This window comes from Denticeps clupeoides, chromosome 2, assembly GCF_900700375.1.
Source record: "Denticeps clupeoides chromosome 2, fDenClu1.1, whole genome shotgun sequence".
NCBI lineage: Eukaryota > Metazoa > Chordata > Actinopteri > Clupeiformes > Denticipitidae > Denticeps > Denticeps clupeoides.
Genome location: NC_041708.1, coordinates 17983884 through 18011704, shown reverse-complemented (window position 1 = coordinate 18011704; position 27821 = coordinate 17983884). Strand labels below are relative to the sequence as shown.

Here is a 27821-nt window from a genome sequence, read left to right as displayed (position 1 = left end):
ACGCTATTTTTGTGTACATGCATGTCCTTGTTTTTGATTACAGTTGAAAACAGTTGCACTGATTAAATTAGCTATATGCTGATTGTAGGACTAATTTATTTATAGAATAAAACCTGAGGTCCTATGCAAGAAGAGAGATTTGTGACATGCTCCTATTTGCTCAGGTTTCACATTGTCAGCAACTGTGCGCTCCTCTGTACATCAGGTGATTTACCTGGTAAACCTGGCATTCATTTTTTATTTCTTTTTTATGGTGAGAATGTGGCGTCCTGACATGGATGGATGAACTTTTATTTATGAAGTTGAGCAACATGTTTTTGAGTGTTAATGTAAGCCATGTGTGATTGGGCAGATTCCTTGCTGCTTGGAATCTGTGTGTGTTTGTGTGTGTGTTGTAATGACTGTGCAAATGATCAGCTGACTCTCACTGTCCAGGCAGCTGCTGGTGTTATCCAACCTGCTAGCAGCGTCATGTGGATGTGTTTACCCGGTGTTACCTTTCTGTGATGCAGGCACTAATTCTATCATCTTAGTTATTGGTTGAGGTGGAGCTGAAAGTGGGTGGAGTCACCACTTATCTGCTGTCATTATGAAAACAAGGCTGTGTGAGTTAATGAGCACAGATGCACAAATATGAGCAGGACAACTCAGGCTCAGTGAAGTCAATGTGGCAGAATAAGCTGACATTAAAAACAGGAGGGATGTATAAATAATTGGACAGGAATGACATTTGATATAGACAGAATACTGAAAATTCTGAACAGAAAATGATGAAATATTTTTAATATCTTTCATTCTACACTGCAGCTGCAACATAAAACATCCTGTCCCCGTTGCTCATGACAGGACAGTGTCAGTTCACACCTTCTTCCTGGCTGGACACTGAATCAAATCTAGCATTTCACATATTCACTAGATTACGGAAGACATCCAAGCTATGCAGGAACTCATATGGAATTATGTAAACCAAAAAATCTGAATATGCTTCATATTTTAGATTCTTCAAAGTAGCCACGATCTTTTCATTCTCATAGTTTTGAAGTCCCGGAGGAACTTGTAGGCTGCTTTGCCTCCCCTCTGCTGTCCAACTCATCCAAAACCATCTCAACTGGGTATAGGTCAGGTGATTTTGGAGGCCAGGTCTTCTGATGCACTCTTCCTTGGCCTAGCGATTAAGGAAGTGGCCCCGTAATAGAATACTGATATGCCAAGATGCCACTGAGGTGCCACTGAGCATAGTACTGTCCCCAACCACTGCCCATGGCTGCTCACTGCTCATCAAGAGTGATGGGTTAAAAGCACTTACATAGCCTGGAGGTGTGTCCTGTTGCAAAACAAATGATGGCACAATCCAGATGTGATGGCATGAAGCTGCAGGATGCTGTGGTAGCAATGCTAGTTAAGTGTACCTTGGAAAGTGTCACTAACAAAGCCATGCCATCTCACCTTCTTCTACAAAGCTTCACAGTGGGAACCACACATGGAAACCATCCGCTCACTTGTTCTACTTTTCACAAAGACATGGTGGGTGGAATCAAAACTCTCAAACTTGGACTCATCAGACTTAAGGACAAATTTCCATTGGTCTAACATCCATTCCTTGTGTGTCTTGGCCCAAGACCATGAAGGCCCGATTCACCACACAACTGATGTTGAGATGTGTCTGCTACTTGAACACTGTGATTTACGTGGACAGTAATCTGAGGAACTGCTAATGTGCATTTTCTGAGGCTGACAACTCTACTTAACTTATCATCCCCTGCAGAGGTAACTCTTGGTCTTCATTTCCTGGGGTGGTTCTCATGAGAGCCATTTTCATCATAGCATTTGATGGTCTTTGCAATTACGCTTGGGGATATGATCAAAGTTCTTTCATTTGCAGATTGACTGACATTCATGTCTTTTAAGTAATGATTAGACCACTAATCAAATGGGGCTACTCACTGTATAGACCAACCCAACACAACACATCTGATGGTCTCAGACACATTAAGAAGGCAAATAAATAACTTGTTAACATAGCATACCTGTTAATTAAAAAACATTTCAGGCGACGAACTCATGAAGCCGAGTGAGAGAATGCAAAGAGGGCGTAGAGCTGTCATTAAAGCAAAAACTTCTACTTTGAAGAATCTAACATGTAAAACATCTTCCAGCTTGTTTAACAGTTTTTGGTTTTCAAAATAATTTTATATGTGTTCCTTGATAGGAGTTAATTGGTATTAATGTACAATGTAGAAAAAAACTTTAACAAGAACTTTTGACTCTTACTGTATATAGAGTTTCTCACTAGATTACATTATATTACATTACATTTTGTAGACCTAAAGGTGCAGACTCTGCAGAGTCTGTTTGCTCTGAGGTTCTGTACTTGCTGTTGTGCCGGGAGACAGAGGCATAGATTCCAGTTGAGTAGCCTGTATGCAACCCTAGACAGATGTCATTACTGCAGCCAAATGGGAGGCTGTGGCAGAGCATAACAGCCACACTGTATGTTTCTTACTGAATGCAATGGCTGTTCAGGACAGGACCGGACAGTTCCATGACCTGGTCAAGTCTGACAGAAAAAAAATACAATAAAAAAACTTATATCTGATGACATGTTTTTAATCATTTAGATGCTCTAACCAGATGGTGTAAATTCTGAAACAAAAACATTATCTGATGAAAAGATGTTGACAGAAATACAATAATGAATACATACACACAATCAAGAATTATCAGTTTATCTTTGTCCTTTTCCCTCTTCACTAGAAAGCTCCACTGTGGAATGAAGACATACGGCTGTGAGGTGTGTGGAAAGCTCTTCCTGGACAGTCTGCGGCTGAGGATGCACCTGCTGTCACACTCAGGTATGCTCCACCCTCCAGGATTGCTTGGAATGCTGGGTTTACAGTTTTACTTGATTAACTTTGATGCAACTTGACCTCCACATTTTCAAAGCAGTTAACATGCAGGCCTAAACAGCGGCACTCATGGTCACAATGACTAATTTTGTTTGCAGAATGCTCTAACATGCCAAAAATAAATTTTGCCTTCAAACAAGGCACAATGTATGAGCTCTTGCCAATCAATCATTAAAAACTGCACAACAAAGTACAAATTATAAGAAATAGTCACTATGGATTCTCAGTCTCTTCTCTCTTTGATGATGGGGCCACGTGGCCTCATCCACATCATATTCAATATCATCTCTTGCAATGCACCTAGGGAAAAATCTTCTTGAATGCCTTGACATGCTTCTGCACCTATTTCCTGGGCGGCAGCAGTCATTGCATTCAGCCAGAGCATTTGCTCAGAGGCATGGTTATCATAAACCTTCCACCTCTAAGAACCCCTCAATGGGATTCAAAATGTGGAATATGGTGGGTGGAACTGCATCACCATGCAAGGGTATGCTGTAAAACACTCAATGACAATGCGAGAGTGATGGAACCCATTGTCCAAGATAATGACGAAGAGTGGCATGCCAGGCCTCAACAGCCCTCTCTCCTCAGGTGAGATCAACCTATCATAAAGTGCTTTCAGGAATATTATGGGGTGTTTTTTGTAGTATGGGCCAATAGTGGGGGTAGTCAGCTGAAAACATGACGTGCCTCCTCATCTTCAAGCTCCATTATAAGTAAAAATGCAGAAATTACAATGAAAGGTGATTCCAGTGGACTCTAACTGCATGATATGACAAGGCATTACAGTATTGTAATATTTCCTTACCTCCATATATTGGCATCTGGCCTCCTTCACGACGTCAGCATTCCTTTGAAATTGAACTATAGAGTTGCATCATGACCATATGGTTCCATCTTAGGGGCAGTGGTGGCCCCGTAATTGGAAGGTGCCACTGAGGTGCAACTGAGCAAAGCGCCATCCACACACACTGCTCCCCGGGCGCCTGTCATGGCTGCCCACTGCTCACCAAGGGTGATGGTTAAAATCAGAAGGACACATTTTGTTGTGTCACCGTGTGCTGTGCTGCAGTGTTTCACAATGGCAATCACTTCACTATCATGTGGTTGATGGTGGTCAGGCTCACGTTGTTGATGTTTCTAAATATGCCCTGATCTGTGATCATTGCTGTCTGATGTCACACAGCATTATGGTATTTTTTTTACCTCAACCATGTTCACAACAAGCCCAACCTTCTGCTCAGCAAATGGTGACCATTGGATTCTATAAAGATTACATGTAATGGGAATGAGGAAAAATTACATAGTGTATATCACTGAAGATATTTCTGGATACTGTACTGAAACATTACCTGTTGTCCTGCCGAAAAGTTCTGACAATGGATGCATCAGTGTTTCTGTTTAGAACAGGTTGCCCAAATTTCATCTGAAACTTGATACCTTCCAAATACAGCTCCACCTCATACACAGACTCTTCTTTCTCTGACCCCTCTTCCTCTTACTCTCACTCTTATCTGCATTAGACCTCTTCCATCCATGTTTGCAAAGCACAACAGAGACGTGGCACCTTTTAAGGCTTGCAGACTGATTGTGTAAAGATTTGTGTAAAGGAGCGTCAAACAAGTGATTCAGTAATTGAATACTAATCTAGGTTGTTTCTAATCGGTAGGAATATGTGGTTTCTGTTTGGTTATTACATCTACAACAATAGAGTTTGGACTGCTTGAAGGACATCCATGTTAACGGTGTGTGATGATAAAAATCAAGTGGATCCCAGTCTCTTTAAGCAGGTCAAATCAAGAAAAACTGTAACATCCATGGTCTTCTTCACTCGCCTTCACTCGTAAATTGTTTCCTGCAGTATAAACTGTAGAGGATGCCAGTGTTGTCAGCCTTGTCATGGATACGGGCCAATTGCCCAGAATTCTGTGAGGTGAACATTACATAGAAACAAATTTGGATGCTGAGCTTCTCCAAATGTTTCTGTCAGGGAACCAGAGGGCATCCAGCTGAATGCGAGTATGGTGACATTGTGGATGCATATATCCTTACCTCAACCCTCCCTTCTCCTGGAAAAGTTCTTCTGTGATGTTGAAATCTCCTTCTTTTAAAAATAGCAACATTCCAGATACAGTCTGTGAGAATGTAAAGTGGACACTGTATTTTGTGTGTGTGTAGGTGTGTGTAGGTGTTCTGTGTTCTGAGTGAAACCTGTTTGTGGTTACGTGTGTTGTGTGTGAGCTAGGATGTTTGCATGCATGTGTTTATACAAATTGTGAGCTTGATTGTGTGTGTGTGTGTGTGGGGGGGGGGGGGGGGTGAAAACTGTGAGTTTGTGTGTGTGCATGTGTGCAGTGTGAAGACGTCGGATGGTAGATGTGGGTCCTGTGCCAGTGAGAGCTGTCTACTGGCATGTCGCCACCCCCTGCCGCTCATTGCGTTGACGTCATGTACAGCTGGCAGGTCAGGATGTTCTGCCAACGTTCTGGAGCATTTATGAGCTCGCAGATGTTTGTCCAAGAACATACTGTACCCAGTTCCCAGCATTAATGAAGCTCTCTGCTCTGCACAACCATGGCTTCCAAGAGTGCATGAGCAGAGCATAGCAGTGGAAGGAAGCAAAGAGCAGTGAAAGTTTCACAGCATTATAGGTATCCTGTTTACTGTCAGACCTCCCTCATGATTGGCTTCAGGGAGCCATACAGGGAGAGTGGTCCTGAAGGAGCTGCCGTCAGGCCATCATCTCTCTTTCTCTATCAATCCAATCTCTTGTCTTCATTCAAAACAGGAAGCAGTGGAACATTTTGATTGCAGCAATGCTAAAATAAGTGTCGGTTCATTTCTCTGAATTGGTGTTGGCAAGTTAAGGGCAGCTGTTGTAGTGGAATGTGAATTGTTGTTGACAGGTTTGGGAATGCTGGCTGTGGTAGGATGTGATTTGGTGATCGGCCAAGGTACACTAGTTGTAGTGGGATATGGATTGTTTTTGACGGGTTAAAGAACGACGGCTGTTTTGAGATGTGAATTGTTTGTTCACAAGGTGTTCCCTTGAGCCCGATAGCTCTGGCTACCAAAGGTAGGCTGAGAGTTGCTGCCATTTAAATACTTTAAAAAGCTGCTAAACATGTACAGACATATGCATGACACATATCGATGTAACAAGCAGAATCTCAACTAAATGTGCAAAACAACATAACATAAATAAAATTACAACACCAAGCACATAAACAAGCAAGAGGCATAGCTATTACTTGGGTACAGTTGCAGATTACAAGCAGCAGAAGAACAGCGTAAATTAACCATAAAGTATATCTTACCTTTGCTGTTTTTATCCATAAAATGCATTCAAGTTATTATGTTTCAGATCAATAGCTAGTGCACCATATATGAACCACAGAGCTGACCACTAAAAAACATACACAAGAAGAAAAGCACACAGCAGAGGGCGCTCCTTCAATTTATTCTCATTGCATTACTTTAATATTTTAGATATAGATAAACAATACTATATAGTTGGTAAAGACCCAGCTAATCCCAACTTCTCATTTAAGACTGTGCTTGCCATGAGCTCCTTTTGTCAATAAGAAAGATGGAGTCCTCCAATGTATCAACAACAGGAAATCGTAAAAAAAAAAAAAAACTCTTCTGCTTCACAACTTGAACACATTTGAATTTTTTGTTAGCTTACCAAACTAGACCTACACAATGCTTATCACCTGGTGTGCATTCGGCAGGGAGATGAATGTAAAACTGGGCTCCCCACATCCAGTTGCCACTATGAGTGATCTATCTAGTGATCCTTCTGTGTCTCTATCAACTTTCACTAAGGGTTCCAATTATTTCCGAACTAAGTCCTCTGTGAATTTCTTGGCCGATTCATCTTCATATCATAATTTTCACTTTTGATACATTCATATACTTTCGATATCCTAGTGTTCTCCCCTGATTGCTCCTCAGTTCCTACAATGGCTCCTGGACCACCACCTCTATGTGAAATTGGAGACTTTGGAGTCCCTAATCCTAACCTTTCACACAAACCAGGCCATTTTCAGATGATTCTCAATCAGCTCTTAAGGGCTGTCCAATGGCCCAGCCATGTGATACCGGGCTGCCCACACCAACCTCAACATTAAGCAGCTCCAGTGCTTCCTTGGGTTTGCCAATTTCTATAGATTATTCATCCAGACCTACAGTGACCTGTCCGCACCTTTGACATCCCTCTGTCATGTCATTCACGTCAGCCCATCCTGGTCCATCTTGACCCTTAGTCAATGCCTCTGATTGTTGGTGTTGGGGCTGTGCTCTCCCAGCACGTCACCATGGATTGAAACTGTGTGTCTGGACTGCTGCCGTTAGAGGTTATCTCAGTCATCATAGTCCTACATTTACGACATTTAGCTGACACCCTTATCCAAAACAACTTACAATCAGGGGTTACAGTTCCCCTGGAGCAGCTCAGGGTTACGTTTCTTGCTCGGGACACTTTTATAAACCAGCCCTCATCCATGGCTTCTATGACTCTTGGTCCAAGCCCCAGGGCAGGGGGTAGTGTCACATTCCTGCCATCCAAAGGACAGAGGGCACATGGTTGTCTGGCTGAGCAATGTTATTTCATTCACAACTTTCATAGATGTGTATTCATCCTGTTCTACTAGTGTTCTCTTGGGAGGTTGTCTTAATACCTTGGATCATTCTTTTAACTTCAATGATGCAGACTAATCTGTACTTCCAACATTCAGCCCCACTAATGTTTTTCAGCTGAAGGAACTGGGAGACTAGTCAGGATAGAAGGGAAAAATGACTGCAGCAATGTACATAGACATCTTGAATTAAAAGCTGCTCCAGAACATTCTTGACCTCAGGTAGGATGTGAATTACTGTTGACAGGTTATGGAATACTGGTTGTGGTAGGGTGTGAATTGATGTTGACAGGTTATGGAATACTGGTTGTGGTAGGGTGTGAATTGATTTTGACTGGTTATTGACCACAGGTTGTGTTAGGATGTTAATTGATGTTGACAGTTTAAAGAGATTTGGTAGTAGAGAAATTGTTGACAGTATAAGGAATGTATCCTAACTTAAAGCCTCAGCAGCTTTAAATCCTCTCATATCGAGCAGTGCTCCAGTCTGTAATGGGCTGATTTTGTATTCTGCTCTACGCTGGCTGGCATTTTTGTATGCGAGACAAAGTGTTGTGATGGAGGCTGATTGTGGCGCCAGCAGTAGCCTGCCTTGATGTCTACAGGCTGTGCAGTGAGCCTAGAGCTTCCTGGAACATATTGGCTCAGGAATTCACAATTTTATTTGTTTTCTTTATCCCCAGTTTGCTCCAGCTGTCAGAAGTGACTACAGACTACAAACATACTTCAACACAAATTCATTTACATTCACATGCACAGGGCTCACCACAGACTCCCAGACAAATTGACATTTTGACAGATGTCTGTTGTAACACTCTCTCACAAAACACACTCAGACATACTCAGAGGAAACAGGAGAGCTACTGTGAAGGAGAACCCAGAAAACTGATCGCATTTGGATTCAGAATTGTGTTTGTGATGTGTGAATGGCATTATAAATTGGGGGTCATTTCTGTTGTGGCCGTAACTGAGCAGACATGGAGTAGAGGTTATATTTATCCTGAATCCCACAAGAACACCATGTTTACAACCAGCCATGTTAAAGATGTTCACAGAGGTTGGTTGTGTGAACTGAGAACTATTGACTTTCATTTCAGACTGGGCTCAGATTATAGTAATAATCATACTAGATTTTTTGATTGTGAATACAAGAATGCAAACGTACCATTTTTGTATAAAGAGGCTCGCCAGGGAAGTTTAGAGAAGTGAGAAACACACTGGAACATAGACATGATGGCTGAAACAAAGCCAAAGTAATCCAATATATAGACACCAAAAACCACATGCACACTCATGGAGAAGATTGAAGGTGGAATAACAAGGACACAGCACAAGATTTTGGATTATATTCTGATAGTGAAAGGCAAACAAACAGGATTATAATCAAATGACCAGACAAGGTGTGGTTAATAGTTCAAGTCAATAGTTAATGGTGTTGTGTGCTGTGTGTGTTCACATGTTTTTACTTCAAACATCTATCAAACCTTCCTTCACTGTGTTGATTTATGATTTGGAGAACATTCATATTCAAAGCCAAATCTTGATAAATTCTTTGCATGAAGAGGCATTTGAAATTAATACGCTGATTTAATCATCTACAGCCAGGTGTCTGGTGAGTGGACGGCAAGAATAAATTGAAACCAGTCAATCTTGCCAAAAGAATAATGATTGTGATTGTTTTTCATGGGAACTGTTTGGTTTGTACACCACTGTTTTAAGGAACATTATGCAATGTTCTAGAGATTTTATTCCACCCTTTCCCTGTTTCTTCCTCTCTAGTATGCCTCAAATGTCTCTGTAACCACCCCAACCTCTCTGTATTTTAACACAATGTCATTAAATTGGTTTATGGATCAGACATTCCAATACCTTTTTAGGTTTTAAAGGTGCAAGAATGGTTCTATAGTTATATAAACCTCAGACAAAATTCCCTCCACATACTGTTGAACTGGCTTTTAGAACATACTAGGGACCAATTCAACTCAATTCTCATTTGACAAATTGGGGGGTTTATAGTATGTGCCCAATGCAATTCAAATGAAATTAAACCATAATGCGAAAGTAAAATGTGCTTAGAATGTTTTTAATACAATTGATAATGCATGTGAAGTATCTATATATTTACTGTAAATCAATCACTACTGAACATATTCAGATTTGTGTTACTGTCATCAAATCAAGTCAGTTTTGCCTGAGATCACTGGTCTAGCAGGTGTCACTTTCTGCTGATAATCTACATGTTGGTGTTGGGTGTGGTCCCAAGATGTCCCTTGATCTCTGCAGCAGAGATCAAGTTAGTGATGTCTACTGAAATGCACTGTGTAAAAAAGGGTTCAGGAGAATGGTTGGAAATGGAGGAGATGGACACTGCGCTACACTGGGGCAAGAGACGTGTTCACAGGTGTTTAAATGGTCCTGAATGAGGAAGTATGGTGCATGATGGCTGTCAATCAGCCCTTCAAACTTCTCCCTTTTTAAAGTAATCATTCAATATAATCTTCATATTCATATACTTTTTGCCAGAATTGAATCTAATTCCTTTAGTTTTTTATTTTGTCATGTTCCATCTGCCATTCCACTATGTAACATATCCTGACTGATCTTTTCACAGCTGGATCCAAAGCCCTTGTGTGTGATTGCTGTGGTGAACAGTTCTCAAAAGAAGAAGATCTGGAGGGCCATCAGAAGACACACTCAAGTAAGGACCTTCTACTCTAACACAACACAGCATTCTCGCCGGCCACCCCACACAGTTTAGTGTTTCCCTGCTCTACTGCACCTGTTGCCTCTTATCGGACAGTTATCAAACCAGCGGATAGTGGCGTCAGGTGTGGTGGAGCTGATATTTTGGAACCCTAGCTTGATGGGCCAGTTTCTGTAAAATAGGTGTGCGTTTCATATTGGTTTCTGTAAGCTGATTGCAGCTTCATAATTCAGCAGCGGATTGCCAGACCCACTCCTGTTTCAACCACTAATAACCTCTGGCACGGATGTGAGTCGCGTGGTGGTGTGGCACTGCTGTGGCACCCATGGCTGGCACGTCACTGGTGTCATACTACATTTCAGCCCTGTGTTATTTCCATTTCATCCTGCTTATGGCCTGGCCGGGCATGGCATGGCCTCCCCACTCGCTGGTGAGGAAAATGCATGGTTTTAAAAAAACCTTGATGAAGTACAATAGGCACACTGTCATTAAGCATTAGGCTCCTTTGCATGTTTATTAGTATTTAGTTCAGCTGGTGCAGACTGGTGTAAATGAAGATTGCTCAGTGCTGGTGCTGTCACCTGGTCCCCACCAGGAAAACAGAGAAGCTGCCTGAAATGGCGGGGTGTAACCATAACCACACACAGCACACGCTGCATAAATACTTAATGCATGTCGGCATAGAGGTGGTGTTAACCAGGCACAGAATTTTCTACCTCCTCTCCCAGAGTTGTAAACATCCACGTCTCTATTTCAGGTTTGGCAGCACGTCCAGCCAGGGGTACGGGAGGCCGGAACTAGTTTTTAGTGTTCCGGAGCCTTCCACTCAGACAGCATTAAAAACATCCAACTGGATGTGACAGATCACATTCGTAATTACTAGAGTGGCACCCTTGCTTAAAATGTCTTGGATACTGTGAGATTAACTAAAGTTAAAGTAATATCTTTTGAACATTTTATACATGATTTGTGTTTTATACATATCTTGTTTTGTACAATTGTTGAGCGAGCAAAATTTTGGGCACTCAAATACAGGCCTTACGCTTACCATCTAATTTACACGATCCGCAAAGTTACAAAGAGGATGGGGTCCACACCTTAAAATCTACAGTACATGACCCTCATTGTCCAGTCACTGACAATCTGTGGATCTGTCTCAGAAGAGTGGTGCATAGACGAGACAAGAATCTTCCACAATTAGAAGCTTTTTGCTAAACAAATGTGAGAAAAAGTAGAAACTACAAAATGCTTTTACTTGGCCATTGCTTGTTATTTTTAATAACAGCCGGGCAGTACTGCATGGAATCTTTGGACCCTGTCAGTGTGTCAAATGTCAGAGGTCAAGATGGTGTGGCGGCCCGGCTGATTAAGAGGGCTGGTTTGTATTCAGTGCAAGGCTCAGAGAAAAAACATCATGTGCTGTTGTTTACTCTCTGTCATCGGCACAGAGCTGACCTACTTTGAGGCCGCCGCCGCACGTCCACACACAGCACGCTTTATTGGCGGAGTGCAGCCGAGAATCCTACAGCACTGCACGTCTGTTGCCTCTGTGTAACATCATCTTCAAAGAGCAGAGATATTTATTGGTTTAAAGCACTTTCTCAACCTCCATCAATGGCCTGGATGAGAAGCTTTTCTATGCTGTCTATGTGTGTGTGTGTGTGTGTGTGTGTGTGTGTGGACAGTCTGTATCCCAGATGAATTCCTGGAGTGCCTCTTGCCAATTTTTATTTTTAGTCCCCGTCGTATGGTAGAATATGCAAAACAATTTGGGAGCCAGAATGCAGAGTTACTCGAGGGTAACATCGCATGACTTGGGTGAACTGGGCCATCAAATAAACAGTGGTTAAACACGAGCAACGCATCTCTTGTTGTGTTAATTATTTAGCACGCTGCTTCGCACACTGCTAGATTACCCAGCATGCCTCTCACTTTGCCACCGATCAAGGCTCAGGGTCATTTGAGGCAAGGCTTGTCCTCGGTCAGCGGATGTTGGGGCATTACTAGTTGTAAGCCTGTAAAATGCCAAGAGAACGAATACAATAAGATGTACAGAACAGAACACTCTCTGGTGTTTAGAAGTTTGCTGGAAATCTGGGAATGGGCTGAGAAACATCTGACACCAAGCCCACCACATACTGATGACAGAAGCGACAGAGCTGTCACAGATCATATCTTGAACGCGTTTAAAATGTGAACAGGTCATCTCTCCCATTGTGCTTGGTTTGCACTGCTTGGGCACAATAGCCTCTGAGGTTGAATAAAATCTCAGGGTTTATATTACTGAAGAGTGAATGAATGAATAAATAAATTAATAAAAAACAGTGAATCAATTGAAACTTGATCTAAGTTGTGATTGGTTCTACATTATTACCTGTAAGGAATTTGCAGACTCATTATTAAAATAATCGTAGTTCAATAATCAAATAATCAATAATTCATCAGCTATGGTAATGGTAGGGTGGTAATAGCCTAGTCGGTAAGACACCTGCCTATGAAAAATCGCACTTAATCCTGACTATCGCCAGGTGGGGACTGTCCCTGTAACTACTGATTGTAAGTTGCTCTGTCGATAAGGGCGGTTGATAAGTGCTGTGTATGTAAATATATGGGGAATGCTGTAAATGTAGTATGATGATTAAACAGAACAACGCAAGGTTCTAGTTTTACCTCCTGTTTTTTTTTACTGCAACATGCTTTGTGAATGTGGTGGAGGGGAACACCGGAACGGTGTTTTCTTCTCTGTGTGTTGTGTGGGCTCCAGCAGTTTGAGGGTCGGTTTGCTGATCCCCGGTGCCCTACTCAAGTGTGATTCTCCACAGCTGGGTGCTGAGGTGAGAGTGATCTCTGTTTATTGTCTGGCAAGAACATTATTGCCTCTTTCAGAGGACAAGTAGTGCTTTTGTGTGTGTATACGTGTGTGTATCTGTGGTAAGTTCTCTGGTGGACTACCAATGTTTGTGTCGTGTTCTCTGTGGTAGTGCAAGGCTACTCCAAACAAGCCAATAGGAGGCTGACATTTCCTTTACCATCTAGCTGCTGACACCACTCAGGTCGCACTTGGCAACAGCCAGAAACGCCTGAACCAGGTGAAGTGTAGAGAGACTGAAAATCACCTGTTTGGTTTTGTTCAGATGCAGCTGAGGACATCCACCCATAATTCAACCTGGGTGCACAGCGGAGAGCCTTGTAAAAGCTTGCTGTATGAATAATAGGGCTGTGCAGATTGGCAATATGGTCTAAAACCTGGGTGAATACCCACACTTAGAGGTTGCCTGCTGATTGCAAACACATTCAGTGTCGAGGGCCACAAAATATTGTGCATTTCTTTCAATGCTCAACACAGAGATATAAATTTTGCTGGCTAGCGGTTACCTGCCATTACATGCATCAGATTTGCTCTTTAATGTACTGACATTTTACAGGTTACTGTTACTTAAATATGACTGACATTACCTATGATCAGGTACATGCATGGCTACCCTGTTTGTCCTTTGAACCCTGACTTGATCAGTACCTGACTTGACAGATTAATATTTTTATTCCCAATTAAGTGCGTATATTGCCCAACAATTGTGTTCTGAATTCAGTGAGACCGCATCCCTGAATGGATGATGGGTATTGTAACTGTTGGACATGTTGACCGTGTGTGTGCACCACATCCAGCTCTATGTGCACCATTTATGCCCACTGCTTGTTTAGTGCTTCCTGTTCACTCCTTCCTGCCTCTCACGATTGGCATGTGAACAAAACAAACAGTATATAATGCTACTGAAACACATTCATCATCTGGATTTTTGTATTTTGTAAATGGGAAGCCTTGCTAAGATTTTGCCAAATCGGGATACTTTGCAGTGACTTTACTTTTGCATTTAATTATAGCAACACCAGAAAAAAGGCTTTGTTTAGCATTTTCCAGTTTTTAATGAATCACTGTCAGCTCACACATTGCATCTGTTACGCAGTGAATACAACACAGAACCTTGACATTTTCAAATAAAATTGCAATTGCAAATGTGTGTTAGAAGCCATTGTGATTAAATAATTTGCACATGAACATGTCATATCACAATGTAACAATTTCCCCTGTATTGTGCAGCCCTAGTGAATGCTATATTTTTATCAAATTTATTCTGATGCTTGAGTAAGATCATCACAAAGCAGTGGTTTACCAATATGAATATAAAGCCCTGTTTAAAAATGTTACTTCTTGTTTGTAGATTTGCATGACATATTTTCCTTGTTTTTTTAATGTGCCATAAAGTTTTACCATATATCTCATATAGAATTAGAGACTTCTAATACAATATAAGATTTTACAGCAATTCTGAACTCTTTGGGGGGACTGTTTTCATTCTGTTCTGTATGCTGAAGAACCCCTCAGGTCAGTAGGTCATCTAACAGGACTGAAGAATAAAATCCCTTTTGTAAAAGTGCAGGTCGAAAACTAGGGTCTCGCGTCAGCAGTCTTTTCTTTCAGCCATGGGAAAGACGGGGACGCGGCCACATGTCAATTATACCGCCTTTATCCTGCTGCCCTGACCCCTCTGCAAAGCCTCTTTAATGGGGCACTGCCCAAAAGAGGGGTTAAGGAAAAAAGTTCCCAGTGTGTGAAAAAGTGAAGCCCTACATGAGGGTTTCTAAGCTGCATAAAGACAAATGGTCTATCTTTATTCTGTCTGCAGCTGCCTGCTACCCTGACGTCATCACACATAACCAACATCTTCCTCACGCCAACATCTATCTCTCTACATCTATATAAAAGTGCGAGTGGCAGCCGAGCGATGAAATTAGATTTTAACCCTTTGACTACAAAATGAACTTTGGTTCATTATGATCATTATGTACGTATAATTCTATCCCTTCACAGTACGGCATAGTAGGGTAATTTCTAATCTCTATACCATGGTTCATAGTAAAGCTGAGAGTAAAACTCCTGCTCTCTTCTGTGCAGCTTTTCACTGCGTTGGTGGTAATCAGCATTGACTGGCCTTCATTAGTATTGATTGGTCATCACGGCGTCTGGCTCTTGTCTGGAGGAATGTGGAGAGCTTTGTCTGTGTGTGTGTGTGTGTGTGTGTGTTTCCTAATGGTTTGGTCTTATCATCAGACACACATCAGAATAGCAGAGTTCAGGTTGAAACTACAACGGCACCGGTCCCGAAATGTCACCCCAAAGGAGAGGTGTGTTGATGAGAGTGGCCTCTGCAGGAGAAAAGTGGAACAGCTGACAGAATGAGTTCTCTTCCATGCTGGGACAATTCATCTCTCCCAGTGACAGAAGGCAGCATCTGTGATGCTGTTTTGACAGTGGCGTAAAGTCAGTGCTGTCTCACAGTGAAATGCTTGTCGTGATCACTGTTTTAGTCATGGCTCTGCATGCCTTACAAACACACACACATACACACACTCCATCTTTCTGTAACCCGTCTATCTTAGAGGCATAACAGAGCGATTATTTTATTCTTTGGGAGGCAGATGAAATTCAGAAGTGGCTGGAAGAAAGGAGAGAGTTTCAAAAATTAGCCAACGAGGAGGGTTAATTGGGGTTCCTCTGCACTTCTGAGCCATGCTGCATTGTCATTGTCCAAATGGTTGCTTGAGTAAATGTGGACACAATGCATTCTGATGTTGGAGCAGGAGCGGGAATGTCCTCCTCAGGCACTTCCCTTCATACAAATGTACTACATATTTAAAAAATTCTAAACCTAAACATTTACAGCATTTACCAGACGCCCTTCTCCAGAGCGACAGAGTGACAGGGACAGTTCCCCTGTAGACACTCAGGGTTAAGTGTCTTGCTCAGGGACACAATAATAGTAAGTGGGGTTTGAACCTGGGTCTTCTGGTTCATAGGCGAGTGTGTTACCCACTAGGCAGCTACCATGTGTTGTATATTCACAGAATATTTGTCTTGCATACAGAACATAAACAGTAACAATAATGTTCATTTAAAATTGGAACTGGAAATATTTCTACAAGTGTATTGTAGACATTCAGATGCACGAAACATCTGAACATGCACTTTTATTAGCTGTAGTGTCCTTTTCTGCCCTGCAGTGTGTGAGGCAGCATTTGTTTGTTGCCAGATATCACAAAACTGATTTGAAGATTTGATATGAATTATTACGGGGGCAGTGGTGCCCTAGTGGGCAAGAATTGGACTGGTAGGGAATCGGACATGTTTAAATCCAAATCCGCACCACTGAGGTTCCCTTGTGAAAGGCACCATCCCCAACCCCCTGCTCCCCGGTGCCTTTCATGACTGCCCACTGCTCACTAAGGGTGATGGGTTAAATGCACATTTCGTTGTGTGCACCATGTGCTGTGCTTGCTGTGCAGCACAATGACAAAAACAATCACTTTCACTTTGTAGTAGCATAGAGAAAATAGTTTTTAACCATTGCCATTAACCTTTCGAGTTTCTTGGTGGGTACAATTTGTTTTAAATTGTCTAGCATTTGGACAGTCACCCCCACCCCTGACATCGCGGTGTGTTTGCCATGCATGCGCTAGGTGCCACTGACCAAAGGAGCTGGCCTTGTTTACTCTTGTGGATCTGTTACTGTTCACTTGATAGAAGTCCAGAAATCATCCTGACAGCTGTGCCTTGTGGGCCCAAGTCTCCTGTATCTCATTCCCTACACTAATTCCAATTTAATTGCCTGTTGCCTGAAGACACTTCAATAGCAGTAACAAACGGTTTGATTTTGTAGACCTCATCAGGCTGAATTTTAAATGTGCCGTACTAACCCTGCCTGAATGCCAATGAAGCGGCGCTGCCCCCTGTTTACTAATGATCTGCTCGCTTACTTGCAGCGACGGCTCTCCACATATCTGATTCGGTGGATTTGGTCGGATTGAAGGCAGAGTGGAATTAATCTCAAATGCGTAGAAAACACATGTAATTTATTTTACTGAATTAGTTGCGTTGCTTGTTTTTAGTATATATATATTCGGGCATATGTCCTCTTACCAATGTAGATTCATATGCATCCCATAATGGGTTTGAAAAGACTTGATGTTACAGCATGTAAGTAATTAACGAGGCAGCTTTACAGATTTAGTGTTAGATTCTGTTTAATGGTAATCTTGAGGGTGAGATTTAGCAGCAAGTTGATCAGGTGGTTGTTGGGGGTCTTTTTCTGCAAGCACACTGTTTTCATCCTTATTGTCCTGGTGCTCAGTGGGGGTCAGAGGTCCCCTCCCCCTAAAGGGTATGTGTGTATGTGTTTCACATCTGCCTCCCTGTGCCCTGTGACCTCCGACCCTTTCAAGCTTTCACACTCAACCTCCTGCAACAAAGCTGCCCGGCTCCCCAGATCGGCCATTCTCTTTGCCTTTTCATCTGCTTCACTACCCATGATCCCTCAAGCCCTTTGATGGTTGAGAATAAGAAGTGGTCATCTCTGACCCTTTGTGCAAAATCATTGTGTGTCGTATTCTTGCTGTTGTAACTTGATTACTGAATTATGAATAAAATGTCAGATTTCTTGAAATAAAAGTCCATGTGTGTTATCCTGCTTCACTGTAAATAGAGTACTAGAAGTTTTTGAACGTACCCTACCACTGCAGTGTTCAATCTGTAGAACAGCACATTACGGAGGACCTGCAGTGCACTCATCTCTTTGTATATTTTAGGACTGGAGCGATGGAGAGCAGTGGGCTGTTCACATTATCGGCCCCGTTCAGAGAACTTAAATAACCTGCCAGCCACTCCAGCCCCATTAACGTGCTGCTGTGGCTGCGGCGGGCACTGGGGTTGAGGCAAAAGAAGTAAATAATTCCTGAAGACATCTGCCTGTCAGATGCTCCGGCCACGCGGCCTGCATTTCTCTCAGAGCCATTAAACACGGCCTCCACTTGGAGTTTTCAAGTGATGCACTCAGCTGTATTCACATGGTGCAGACATAAGAAAGCAAGTCTGAGTAGAACTAACAAGTTATGGAATAAGAGTGAGTGAGAAAGTTAATATTAACAATGTAGATTTACATATTGACATTAAGACAACAGTTGACAATAAGGACATTAAAACTGGAGTAATGTGCTGAGGGCAGCACAGAGAAGGTTAGTTTGATTTTAGTTGGTCATGACTGTGAGACATGGATACAGAATGCAAGCTTGTTTTAACAAACCAGCACTATTACATTACATTACATTAACAGCATTTATCAGACGCCCTTATCCAGAGCAACTTAGAAGTCCCCCCTGACACACTAAGTGTATAGATCAGGGACACAAAGTGGGGTTTGAACCAGTGATTTTGTGTTTCAATAGGTGAGTGTGGTGCCCACTAGACTACTACCACCCTATTTACTGTATATATGCAGCTAGCTATGGCTGTTGCCAGTGGACTTCAGGTTATGTGTAAGACATGGATGGGCAGAGGAGCATGTGTATGGGTTACGTAGGTCTGGGCAGAGGAGAGAGAGAGAGTGTGTGTGTGTGTGTGTGTGTGTGTGTGTGTGTGTTGGTTATGTAGGCCTGTGCTGTGGACAGTAAATGAGGGTGAATGGACAATAATCAAGAGCAATCTCAGGTTTGAAGGTGATTGGACAGCAGATTGGAGTGACTAGATTAAGAGATGTGTTTGATGTTGTGCAACAATAAGTAATTGGGTGAAAAAAAAGAGGTCAATGTAATGGCTAAAAGAAGATTTTTCTCCAAACTACCTCTCCCTTTGTACCTGCTACCAGCCTGTCAGGCTGCATTACCCAAAACCCACTCCCAGGAAGGAGCTGATTGATTTGGGGGGGAGTTGGGAACGAGCGCGCTCTTTACTGCCATTTTCACATAGATTTTTGAATCAGCGATTGCTTTTGCAGAGAAATACATTATTGACTGTTGGAACTGATACTGAGCTGTTCTACTACTGTTGTGTGCTTGTGTGTGTGTGTGTGTGTGCGCTTGCTACCATCCATCCACCCATTCATGCTGATACTTTCAGTCATCTGTGTTTGCAGGTACAGACGTGGCCGTGTTCTGTCTGCTGTGTGGGAAAAGGTTTGCTACCCAGAAGGCCTTGCAGCAACACATGGAAGCGCATGCAGGCATGCGGAGCTACGTGTGCAGTGAGTGTGAGAGAACCTTTCCCAGCCACACTGCATTAAAACGGCATCTGCGCTCTCACACAGGTAAACATCCTCTCACAGACCACACACATTCATTTTCCCATTCATTAAAATGTGTTCATTATTATTTTTAACAGACTTTTCTAATCCTAAAGCTAACCCAATCCCTGAACTTCGAATTAGGAACCAAGTACACTCTTTCTCTCACACACACATACACACATTAGATATAGCATAGTGAGGGTCCAGACTAATACATCTGAATCACGCGTATTCATATGTGGAAGCCTAACCTCGAAGAATGTCTTTTTTCTCTTTTTACATGAAATCTATTCACCAGCTAAGAAGTCATACTTTTACAGCATTTCTCACACACACACACACACACACACACACACACACAGAAAATCTGAGGCAGACTCATTCTTTCACTCACACTCACACCTACGCATCTGGCGCAGGTAAAAAACACAATTTGTTTATTACCTGAAGCTACCTATGTCTGCAGCGGTGACGCCGTTATTCTCCATGGCTGCTTGGCAGCAGCTTAGCGCTCTGTATCACAGATATCAAACCCGTATGTTTGTTCGTGTAAAAGAGGCAGGCAGGCATATGGGATTCAAATGGAAAAAAGAATGCCTCTCTATCTGCACACCAAAACCCATTTCCTTCTGAGCGTGCGTCCTGAAAGTATGTCAGATTGGGAGTGCTGCTGGAAGTCCAGACAGCAGCAATGCATTTTTGATGTGAGGTGGTTAGGATGTTCCAAGCAGCACTCTTACATTACGAACCTGGCCTCTGTGGATGTTTCCCGTCCTTCTCATCATGCTGCAGTCCGGCTGCACTGCTGTCTACCTGAGTGCCAGAGCTGAAAATGTATTTTCTCCCAGATGTCCTGCAGGAAATAGAAAGGTCACAGTATGTGTTTATTCCAGACAGCATCTCTAGTGTTTATGGTGTTACTTAACATTTCGTACAGTGAAATTAATATTCTGGATTATATACATCAGTTTAATATAATATGCAATGTTTTGCAATGCTCAGACATAATTCAAGTGAATAAAATTGATTGTCAGGTGAGTAAATTAGGCCGCAAGTGAACAATCAAATTTTAACAGAGAATGCCAGATGCCACATTGTCCTCATACAGGTCACAGCCATGGTACACATCTTTATGATTTTTTTTTAATTAACCCACAAATGTATAAAATTATACAAATAGTTATTATGAGTGACTGAAGGTTGGAATAGGGACTCTTGGTGGAACTTCTTCTTTTAGGTGTGTCTGAGGACAGACCTCATGCTACTCAGTAGTGCACAGTGTTATGAGATTGAGCAGGTTGCTGCTAATGGATTAGACAGCATATCTCTAAGTAAACACATCTGCTACACATAGAAGCCTCTATCTATTTTGTTTTCAACCTTTTGAAGTATCTGCTGCAAACATAATGATATAAAGTACCAGAGGACACCTCCAGTGTCCATGCACAGGGGTATCTACTCAAAGATAGGAAGATGGCTGATATGGATGTGTTTCAATAGATGTACCCAAATATTATCCTACATGAATACTATATGCGTATACTTTGCAAGCAATGGCAAATATATGGGTGTTAAATATCTGTGAAGGTATCCAGGTCATGGTTATCTCAAAAAAGGTTATTCCAATGGCAACTGGACTTGTTTCAAATATATAGGTGTTTTTCACAGCCTAATTATGTGCCTGAATGTGTTGAAGTGTTTATACACCATCCATCTGGCTAAGGCAGCTTGTGCTCCATTAGTCGGCACCTCTGCAGCAGCCTCACTGGCTTAATCCATTGTTGTGATTCATGGCGATTCCCTGATGTGGTGCTCCTCAGCAGCTGCGTTTAGGCTCGGTGCAGGGTTTGGGCTACCTGTGCATCAGGACTACTTGTCTCTATCAGAGCAGACTCTTACTGTGCAGCCGAGCAGGATGTGCAGATGGGGTCTCTCTCATTAATATGCTGCTCCTGTCCTCTCTCTGTTCTCAAGGCCATTAGCAGGCAACTGCAGGCAGCTGAGGCTTACAGATCTGTGATAGAGAGACTGCAGCTGTGATCATAGCTGTGTCAGATAGCACAGAGATCATATTTGTGTAAGTCAGAGCAGAGTTGGCAGCTGTGCAGGTTTGCATCACTTGCAAATGTGAACAAAGAGAGAGCATCAGTAACAAACGGTGTATGTCCGAGCACAAACTTAAAAATGTTGTATACTACATGAAAACTGAAGTATACCCCAGGAGTTTGTAGAACAACCAGAGCCAGTGTACAGAATGTGTTCCCTGCATGAGATTCACCCCATTCTGCAAGTTATTGCTCATATCTCAATGCCTCTGCCCAACAAAAGTACACTATAAATGACTGTTTCACTACTACCAATTCATCATTGCTTGCGTATCTCTCACTCACTCACTTACCTTAACTGCTTAGTACTCAGGGTCCCAGGACACTGGCTAAGGGGTGGGAACAGAAACAGGTCCACCACAGGGTGGACACACACCTACTTTTTGCACGGCACTGTCACTGGATGCTGCGTTTATTCTGACAACAGAAGCGCAAACTCTATGGTGCGCCACACACATGCTGATGTGTTGGGGTCCTGGTCTTCTTTTTTGTTATTATTATTTATGTAACTTTACGGCTCATGTTCCACTTATCAATGGCAATAGAAGCACATTTCATTTATTTCTATTATTTATGTTATGTGAATAGCTTCACTAAGAAATACTCTTTATTTGTGCCATAGTGAAATGTGGGATCTGGCACAATTTTGTAACATATGGAATATATGTTGTTTTCAAAAGTCTTACACATAACTGGACTGAAATTATCGTATTGTCCCTTGCACCAACTTCATTGTCCACTCCCCCATTGCGAGCTTATTTACATGAATTTCCCTCTTCCCTCCCATATTCCACATTTATTATTAAGAATAATTAGGAAACTGCGAAGCACGTAGGGTATTCCATTACACAAAATAGGTTATCATGTACAAACATGCGTTAGTAACATGCATTAGCACCCTGCACTGCTTGTTTCTTTAGCCCAAAATAGAACCCAATGATTGCACTCAGGCTAGTCTATGTGACACTGGGCTCTCATCGCAGCATTAAAGATCCATAGAATTAAGTTGCACTCCATAGCCAGTGTAAGTATGTGTTTGTGTGTAAGTACTGTTGATGTACAGTACAGGCCAAAAGTTTGGACACACCTTCTCATTCAATGTGTTTTCTTTATTTTCATGACCATTTACGTTGTTAGGTTCTCACTGAAGGCATCAAAACTATGAATGAACACATGTGGAGTTATGTACTTAATAAAAAAGGTGAAATTACTGAAAACTAGTTTCTTCAAAATAGCCCCCCTTTCCTCTGATTACTGCTTTGCACACTCTTGGCATTCTCTCGATGAGCTTCAAGAGGTCGTCACCTGAAATGGTTTTGATGGAGTTCCCAGAGGTGTTTAGCACTTGTTGGCCCCTTTGCCTTCACTCTGCGGTCCAGCTCACCCCAAACCATCTTGATTTGCTTCCAGGTTCGGTAAATGTGAAGACCAGATCTCCACATGTGTTCATTCATCGTTTTGATGCCTTCAGTGAGAATCTACCAATGTAGCTTGTGGTTGTGGTTAGTGAATGGGTGATTTGTGACCAAAAATAATGAGGTCATGTGTGAAACCTCATGAATTTTTGGTCAATAGCTAGTGAGAAAACCTGAAGTGTAATGTTTGCAGTGTGAAGGAGAAGCAGGAGGTGCAATGGTCCATAGGACAAGAGCACCTGTGGTCAGGCACTCCATTTGACTGGCTGGAGCACTCACCAGACATGGGTGTGACACACAACATCTCCCCATGGAAGAAACTGATGCCATGTACCATATGTAAAGTGCAAGAACTATTTCTACAGATTCTGCATTATTATGAGTTTTAAAAACCAATTTGACAGACCAGGCAACTAGTGACCATTTATCAGTCAGCACTACTGAGGTGCCCAAATGTATTTTTGTCAGAACATTTAAACCAGTCCCTAAGTGGACAAGGCACCTCTGATAAACTGAATCGCATGTGTTGTCTCAGGTGACCACCCATTTGAGTGTGAGTTCTGTGGGAGCTGCTTCCGTGATGAAAGTACACTCAAGGGCCACAAGCGCATCCATACTGGGGAGAAGCCATATGAGTGTAATGGCTGTGGCAAGAAGTTCAGCCTAAAACACCAGCTGGAGACTCACTACCGTGTTCACACAGGTCAGTACAGAAACCGAGAACATTACAGACCTGCACAATTAACTATGAGGCCAAAAATGTACACAACGTACTCATTATTTCACAATGAATGCTAACCTATTTTAATGAAATCTCATCTCATTTGTACATTCTCACCAAGGTGCATGACATAGGCCAGAACAGAAATTTACTCTAAGCGTAACACTTGGGAATGTACATTAGTAGTATCAGGGGATCTTATAAATCATAACAATAACGAGAAACACATGGGAATGCGCCATATTGATTTGTCACATGGGAAGTGACAAAACAATATGGTGCCACCTGGTGGGTCAGGGGCACCAGAATGTTACACCCACAATTTCAGCATCGATCTCACCCTCTCATGCAATAAATCTTTTCAATCAGTTTTGAAGAACAGGGAACAAACTAAAAATGAAGAAAGACTAGATGAGTGTTACCTCTCTCCTTAACCCTTCACCTTGTGCCCCTATAGGTGAGAAGCCATTTGAATGCAAGCTGTGTCACCAGCGCTCCCGAGACTACTCAGCCATGATCAAACATTTGCGCACCCACAATGGTGCCTCACCCTACCAGTGCACCATCTGCCAGGAGTACTGCCCCAGCCTGTCAGCCATGCAGAAGCACATGAAGGGCCACCGTCCCGAGGACGTCCCCTCAGACTGGAGGATCGAGAAGACGTACCTGTACCTCTGCTATGTGTGAGATAGCATCACGCGCCATTTCACAGAACGATGTAAAGATGTGTGTGTTTATTTGGCTGTGTGTATTTGTAGACCGTTTTTGCATAGTTGTGGAACTGTGATAATGAACAGGACTGGAATTGACTTTTTTGTGCAGTGTCTGTGGAACAGTACTATTTGGTTTTCTGACCCTGTCAAGTGTGCGGTTATGGCTGCATTTTGGATGCATTGATTGCTCTACCACCGACCTTGTCTTGTTGTAGTGATCAGGGCTGAATTAGTACCACATTGTCTACAAATTCCTTATTTTTGCAAAAGTAAGTGTGTGCAGCAGTTCTGGGCTGTTTTGGTAAACCTGCAGTATTGCTGCTAATATCGTCATTGATCAGTCAAGTGTATTCACGGCACACTGCTATAAAAAGACCAGACTGAATTTGGCCCTGCGTGGGTGAGCTGTCGTTAAAGACCGTGCCTTCAAATGATCGGCCAGCGAATCTGGACCACAGCTTTATGGATAATTTCTGCCAGGCCACATGCTTATACACTGACACTCGTTGGTGGGGTTACAAAGGCAGCCAGATTACATGCATCATGAATGGATTGAGTTCTGTGAACAAATGAAATATGAAGTGACAGGGAAAGTCCATTAGAGTCAGGATGGCGTAATCCAGCGCAATGGGCGGGGCTCTAATTTCCACTATTGTTGATTTTTGGTGTGGTACTTCCACTGTTGTAAATGGTTTTATGCCGTTTGAAAGTAGCATATTGACCATGTAGCAGGTATAGATGCTTGAATTGAAAAGTGCTGTTTTACGGTGTGAAGAGATTGACAGTGATTGACGCTGTCAGCGCACTGAGCAGAAAAGCTCTTTTTTTTAAACTTCTTTTTGTTTGAGCCTTAGCAAAATGTTTGATTTTCTTGATCTCATACTTGAATTACCTAATTTCTGTGACCTCACACTTTATTAGTTTGCTTTGTTTGTGGCTGAGGCAGTAAGAGGCATCTCTGCTGCCATTTTTTTCTGATGTATGTGCTACCTCTATATTTTTCTCCTTTTGCACAAAAGTGTTTCTGAGTTGTGTTACAGACTGAGCTGGTATTTCATCCCCACATAATACACACTGCTACAGTTAGATTTCAAAAGTCCACAAGAAGCTCAGTTTTTCTGAAAATTGAAAAAAATCAGTTTGTAGTAAATGAGAATGTACACAAGACACTTGAAAATGTGAAATAGTTTTTTTTTGTACTATATATGGTATTTGTTATCATACAGAAAACACGAGAGTAATGAAAAAAGAAAGAAAAAAAGTTGCTTTCTTTATAGTCAGAAATTACATTTTAAATCCTACGTGGGAGCCAAATGAGGCACTTTGACTTTGATGGTATTTTTGTAGCAGAACATGGTGATTTAATGTTTTGTGGTTGTTGGACTGGTGAAGCGGTGTTTGTTTGTGATGTCCACATGCGTGTTTGTGATTTGTTGGTCAAGTCCAGCACAGGAAATCTGAATAAGCCCATGCCAATGACACTGTGACGTAATACTGCAGGCATCAGCAAATTATGTCATTTTTTTAAAAGGGTTGTGTTTATGTGTGTGACGCTGATCATGTCATTGTGTTAAAAATGCTCTATCCTGAAAGCGATTTGCCTTGTGTTATAGTTGTTTCTCCATCTGCGTTGTATTAAATAAAATTGCTGATATTGTTCTTCCCACAATGTTGCATGTATCATTACATTCCCACTTGCCTTTATCAAGTATAAAGCAAAGTGGGTTTGGCTTAGCTGCATTTTTGTCTTAAGGAATAAAAGTGTATAAAAAAGAATGAATTCCTACACAAACACAACAACATAGAAAGATCTCTTTTTAGTTAGCAATAAGGCCATATGTATTGGTAATGTGTGCTGTATGATCAGTGTGCCATGGCAACACATTCACCTTAGAAACACTGCAGAGAACTAAGTGGACCAATGAAAATGTCATTCTGTTCTTGTTACAATTTACTTTTTTAATGGGTTTGTATGTTGATTTATTTTTTTTGACAAGGTCTACCTCAGCACCAGATATTTGTGTAATCTGAAAATTGAGACGGTGCCCAGTTAACAATGCTTCTTTTTCCAGCTGTGGACATGAGCTTTGCAGGGCTGACCTGTGACCTTTTCGGCCAAGCACTGATTAGCTCTATTATTCCTGTTCATTCTTCATGTGTGTGCTTGTCAGTGTTCTCTACAATGTGGTTTAAATAAAGAAACGTTAGCTGTAGGCTTTCTTTGCCATGGTTTTGTCTGGATGTGAAGTCTGTGCCTTTAATGTTGAGAAGAGTATTTTTACACCATACTAATAGTAGATTATTTTATAGTGAACTTTCTTTTTTTGTATTTTGGTTTGAGTCCTTTTAAATGACAATGTTATGCTGTAAATGTAAAGCCTGTTAAAAAATAAAAGACTTTAAATTCAATTATGTTTTCTTGGCACATTCAATAAATGACAATTAATGTCAGGATTTCTCATGTAATTTAATTTATGTCGCGGGTCAGTGTGGCCAGTTCATACTTTTTCCCACAATGTTTTTAATGACAGTTTTTGGCTACATCTGCCCTTGTGTGTGCACAGTCAACAAGAAAAGAAGACGCCGCAAAATGTGGGCATGGCCCTGATTATGGACAGGTTTCAACCCATTACAAAGGGTTCTCATCATCATCATCTTCATCATCATCACTTCTCTTTCTCCTGTCGATCATAGTGAAGTCACATCATAAAGGCATGCCCACAACTCCACCAGCCACTCCTCTCCACTCTCCAATACTGCATCCTTCAAGGCCTCACTGAATTTCCCTCCTTTACCTTTCTCCGGTTTCTTGTTTTATATTAACAGTTAAGCACTTCCTGTTATGCAGAGGTCAGCCATTGGAGAGCGTTGCCCGCAAAACTCTCACGATTTCATTATGATTTGAGGAAATCTGTCTGTGACTCTTAAATCGTTTGAAAATCGTATATTAGTTTGTTGTTTCCTCATTTTATGCCTGAAATTGCTTGATTTTGCTTGATTGTGGAAAATCCAGAGGAAGGCGCATGAAAAATGTGCCTCAACGCTACTGCTTGTGTAAATTGCAACAAATGTTGAATTTTGAAACTAAAAAGTTACATCTGTAAAAACTATAGAAGCCTATTTTAGGCATAGTTTAGTTCCACATGACCTGTATTACACATGACATATTTCATGTTGTGAGAAGTTGTGTTATTTAAGTCTATCTTCAACATAATAGGAGGGTTAAAAACCCGGATCCTCTGAAATAGGATCCTCTGTATGTGGACTGCTGGCTCCACCTACTGGCAAATCATACAATGGACGTGGCGTATCAGAGTTGATGCATCTAAAATCAGGAGACAATTGTGTGGTACATTTTGCAGCCAAGGTAAGTCTACAAAGACAACCTTATGGTAAAACCTAGAGAAAATGTTACCATTGTCCAATGCTCTTCACTGTTACAGCGAAATGAATGCAGGGGTTTGAGACTTGCAGATGTAATCCATGTGATAGTGTTGTGAATGT

At 41.9% G+C, this 27821-nt stretch overlaps 1 protein-coding gene across 2 annotated transcripts in view; it reads left to right on the top strand.

The window, feature by feature from the left end:
- The window catches only part of zbtb16b (zinc finger and BTB domain containing 16b), a 33383-nt gene extending 6689 nt beyond the window's left edge, over positions 1-26694 (top strand). Inside the window, exons 2-6 of one of the 2 annotated variants that reach the window (XM_028967160.1) lie at positions 2755-2852; positions 10158-10244; positions 19214-19384; positions 23419-23586; positions 24062-26694. In XM_028967160.1, coding sequence (XP_028822993.1) covers positions 2755-2852; positions 10158-10244; positions 19214-19384; positions 23419-23586; positions 24062-24291 — 754 coding nt within the window. In that variant the 3' untranslated portion in view covers positions 24292-26694. The remainder of the gene's footprint in view (positions 1-2754; positions 2853-10157; positions 10245-19213; positions 19385-23418; positions 23587-24061) is intronic. The other variant, XM_028967159.1, reaches the window with a different exon arrangement.
- Positions 26695-27821: the final 1127 nt, after the last annotated feature.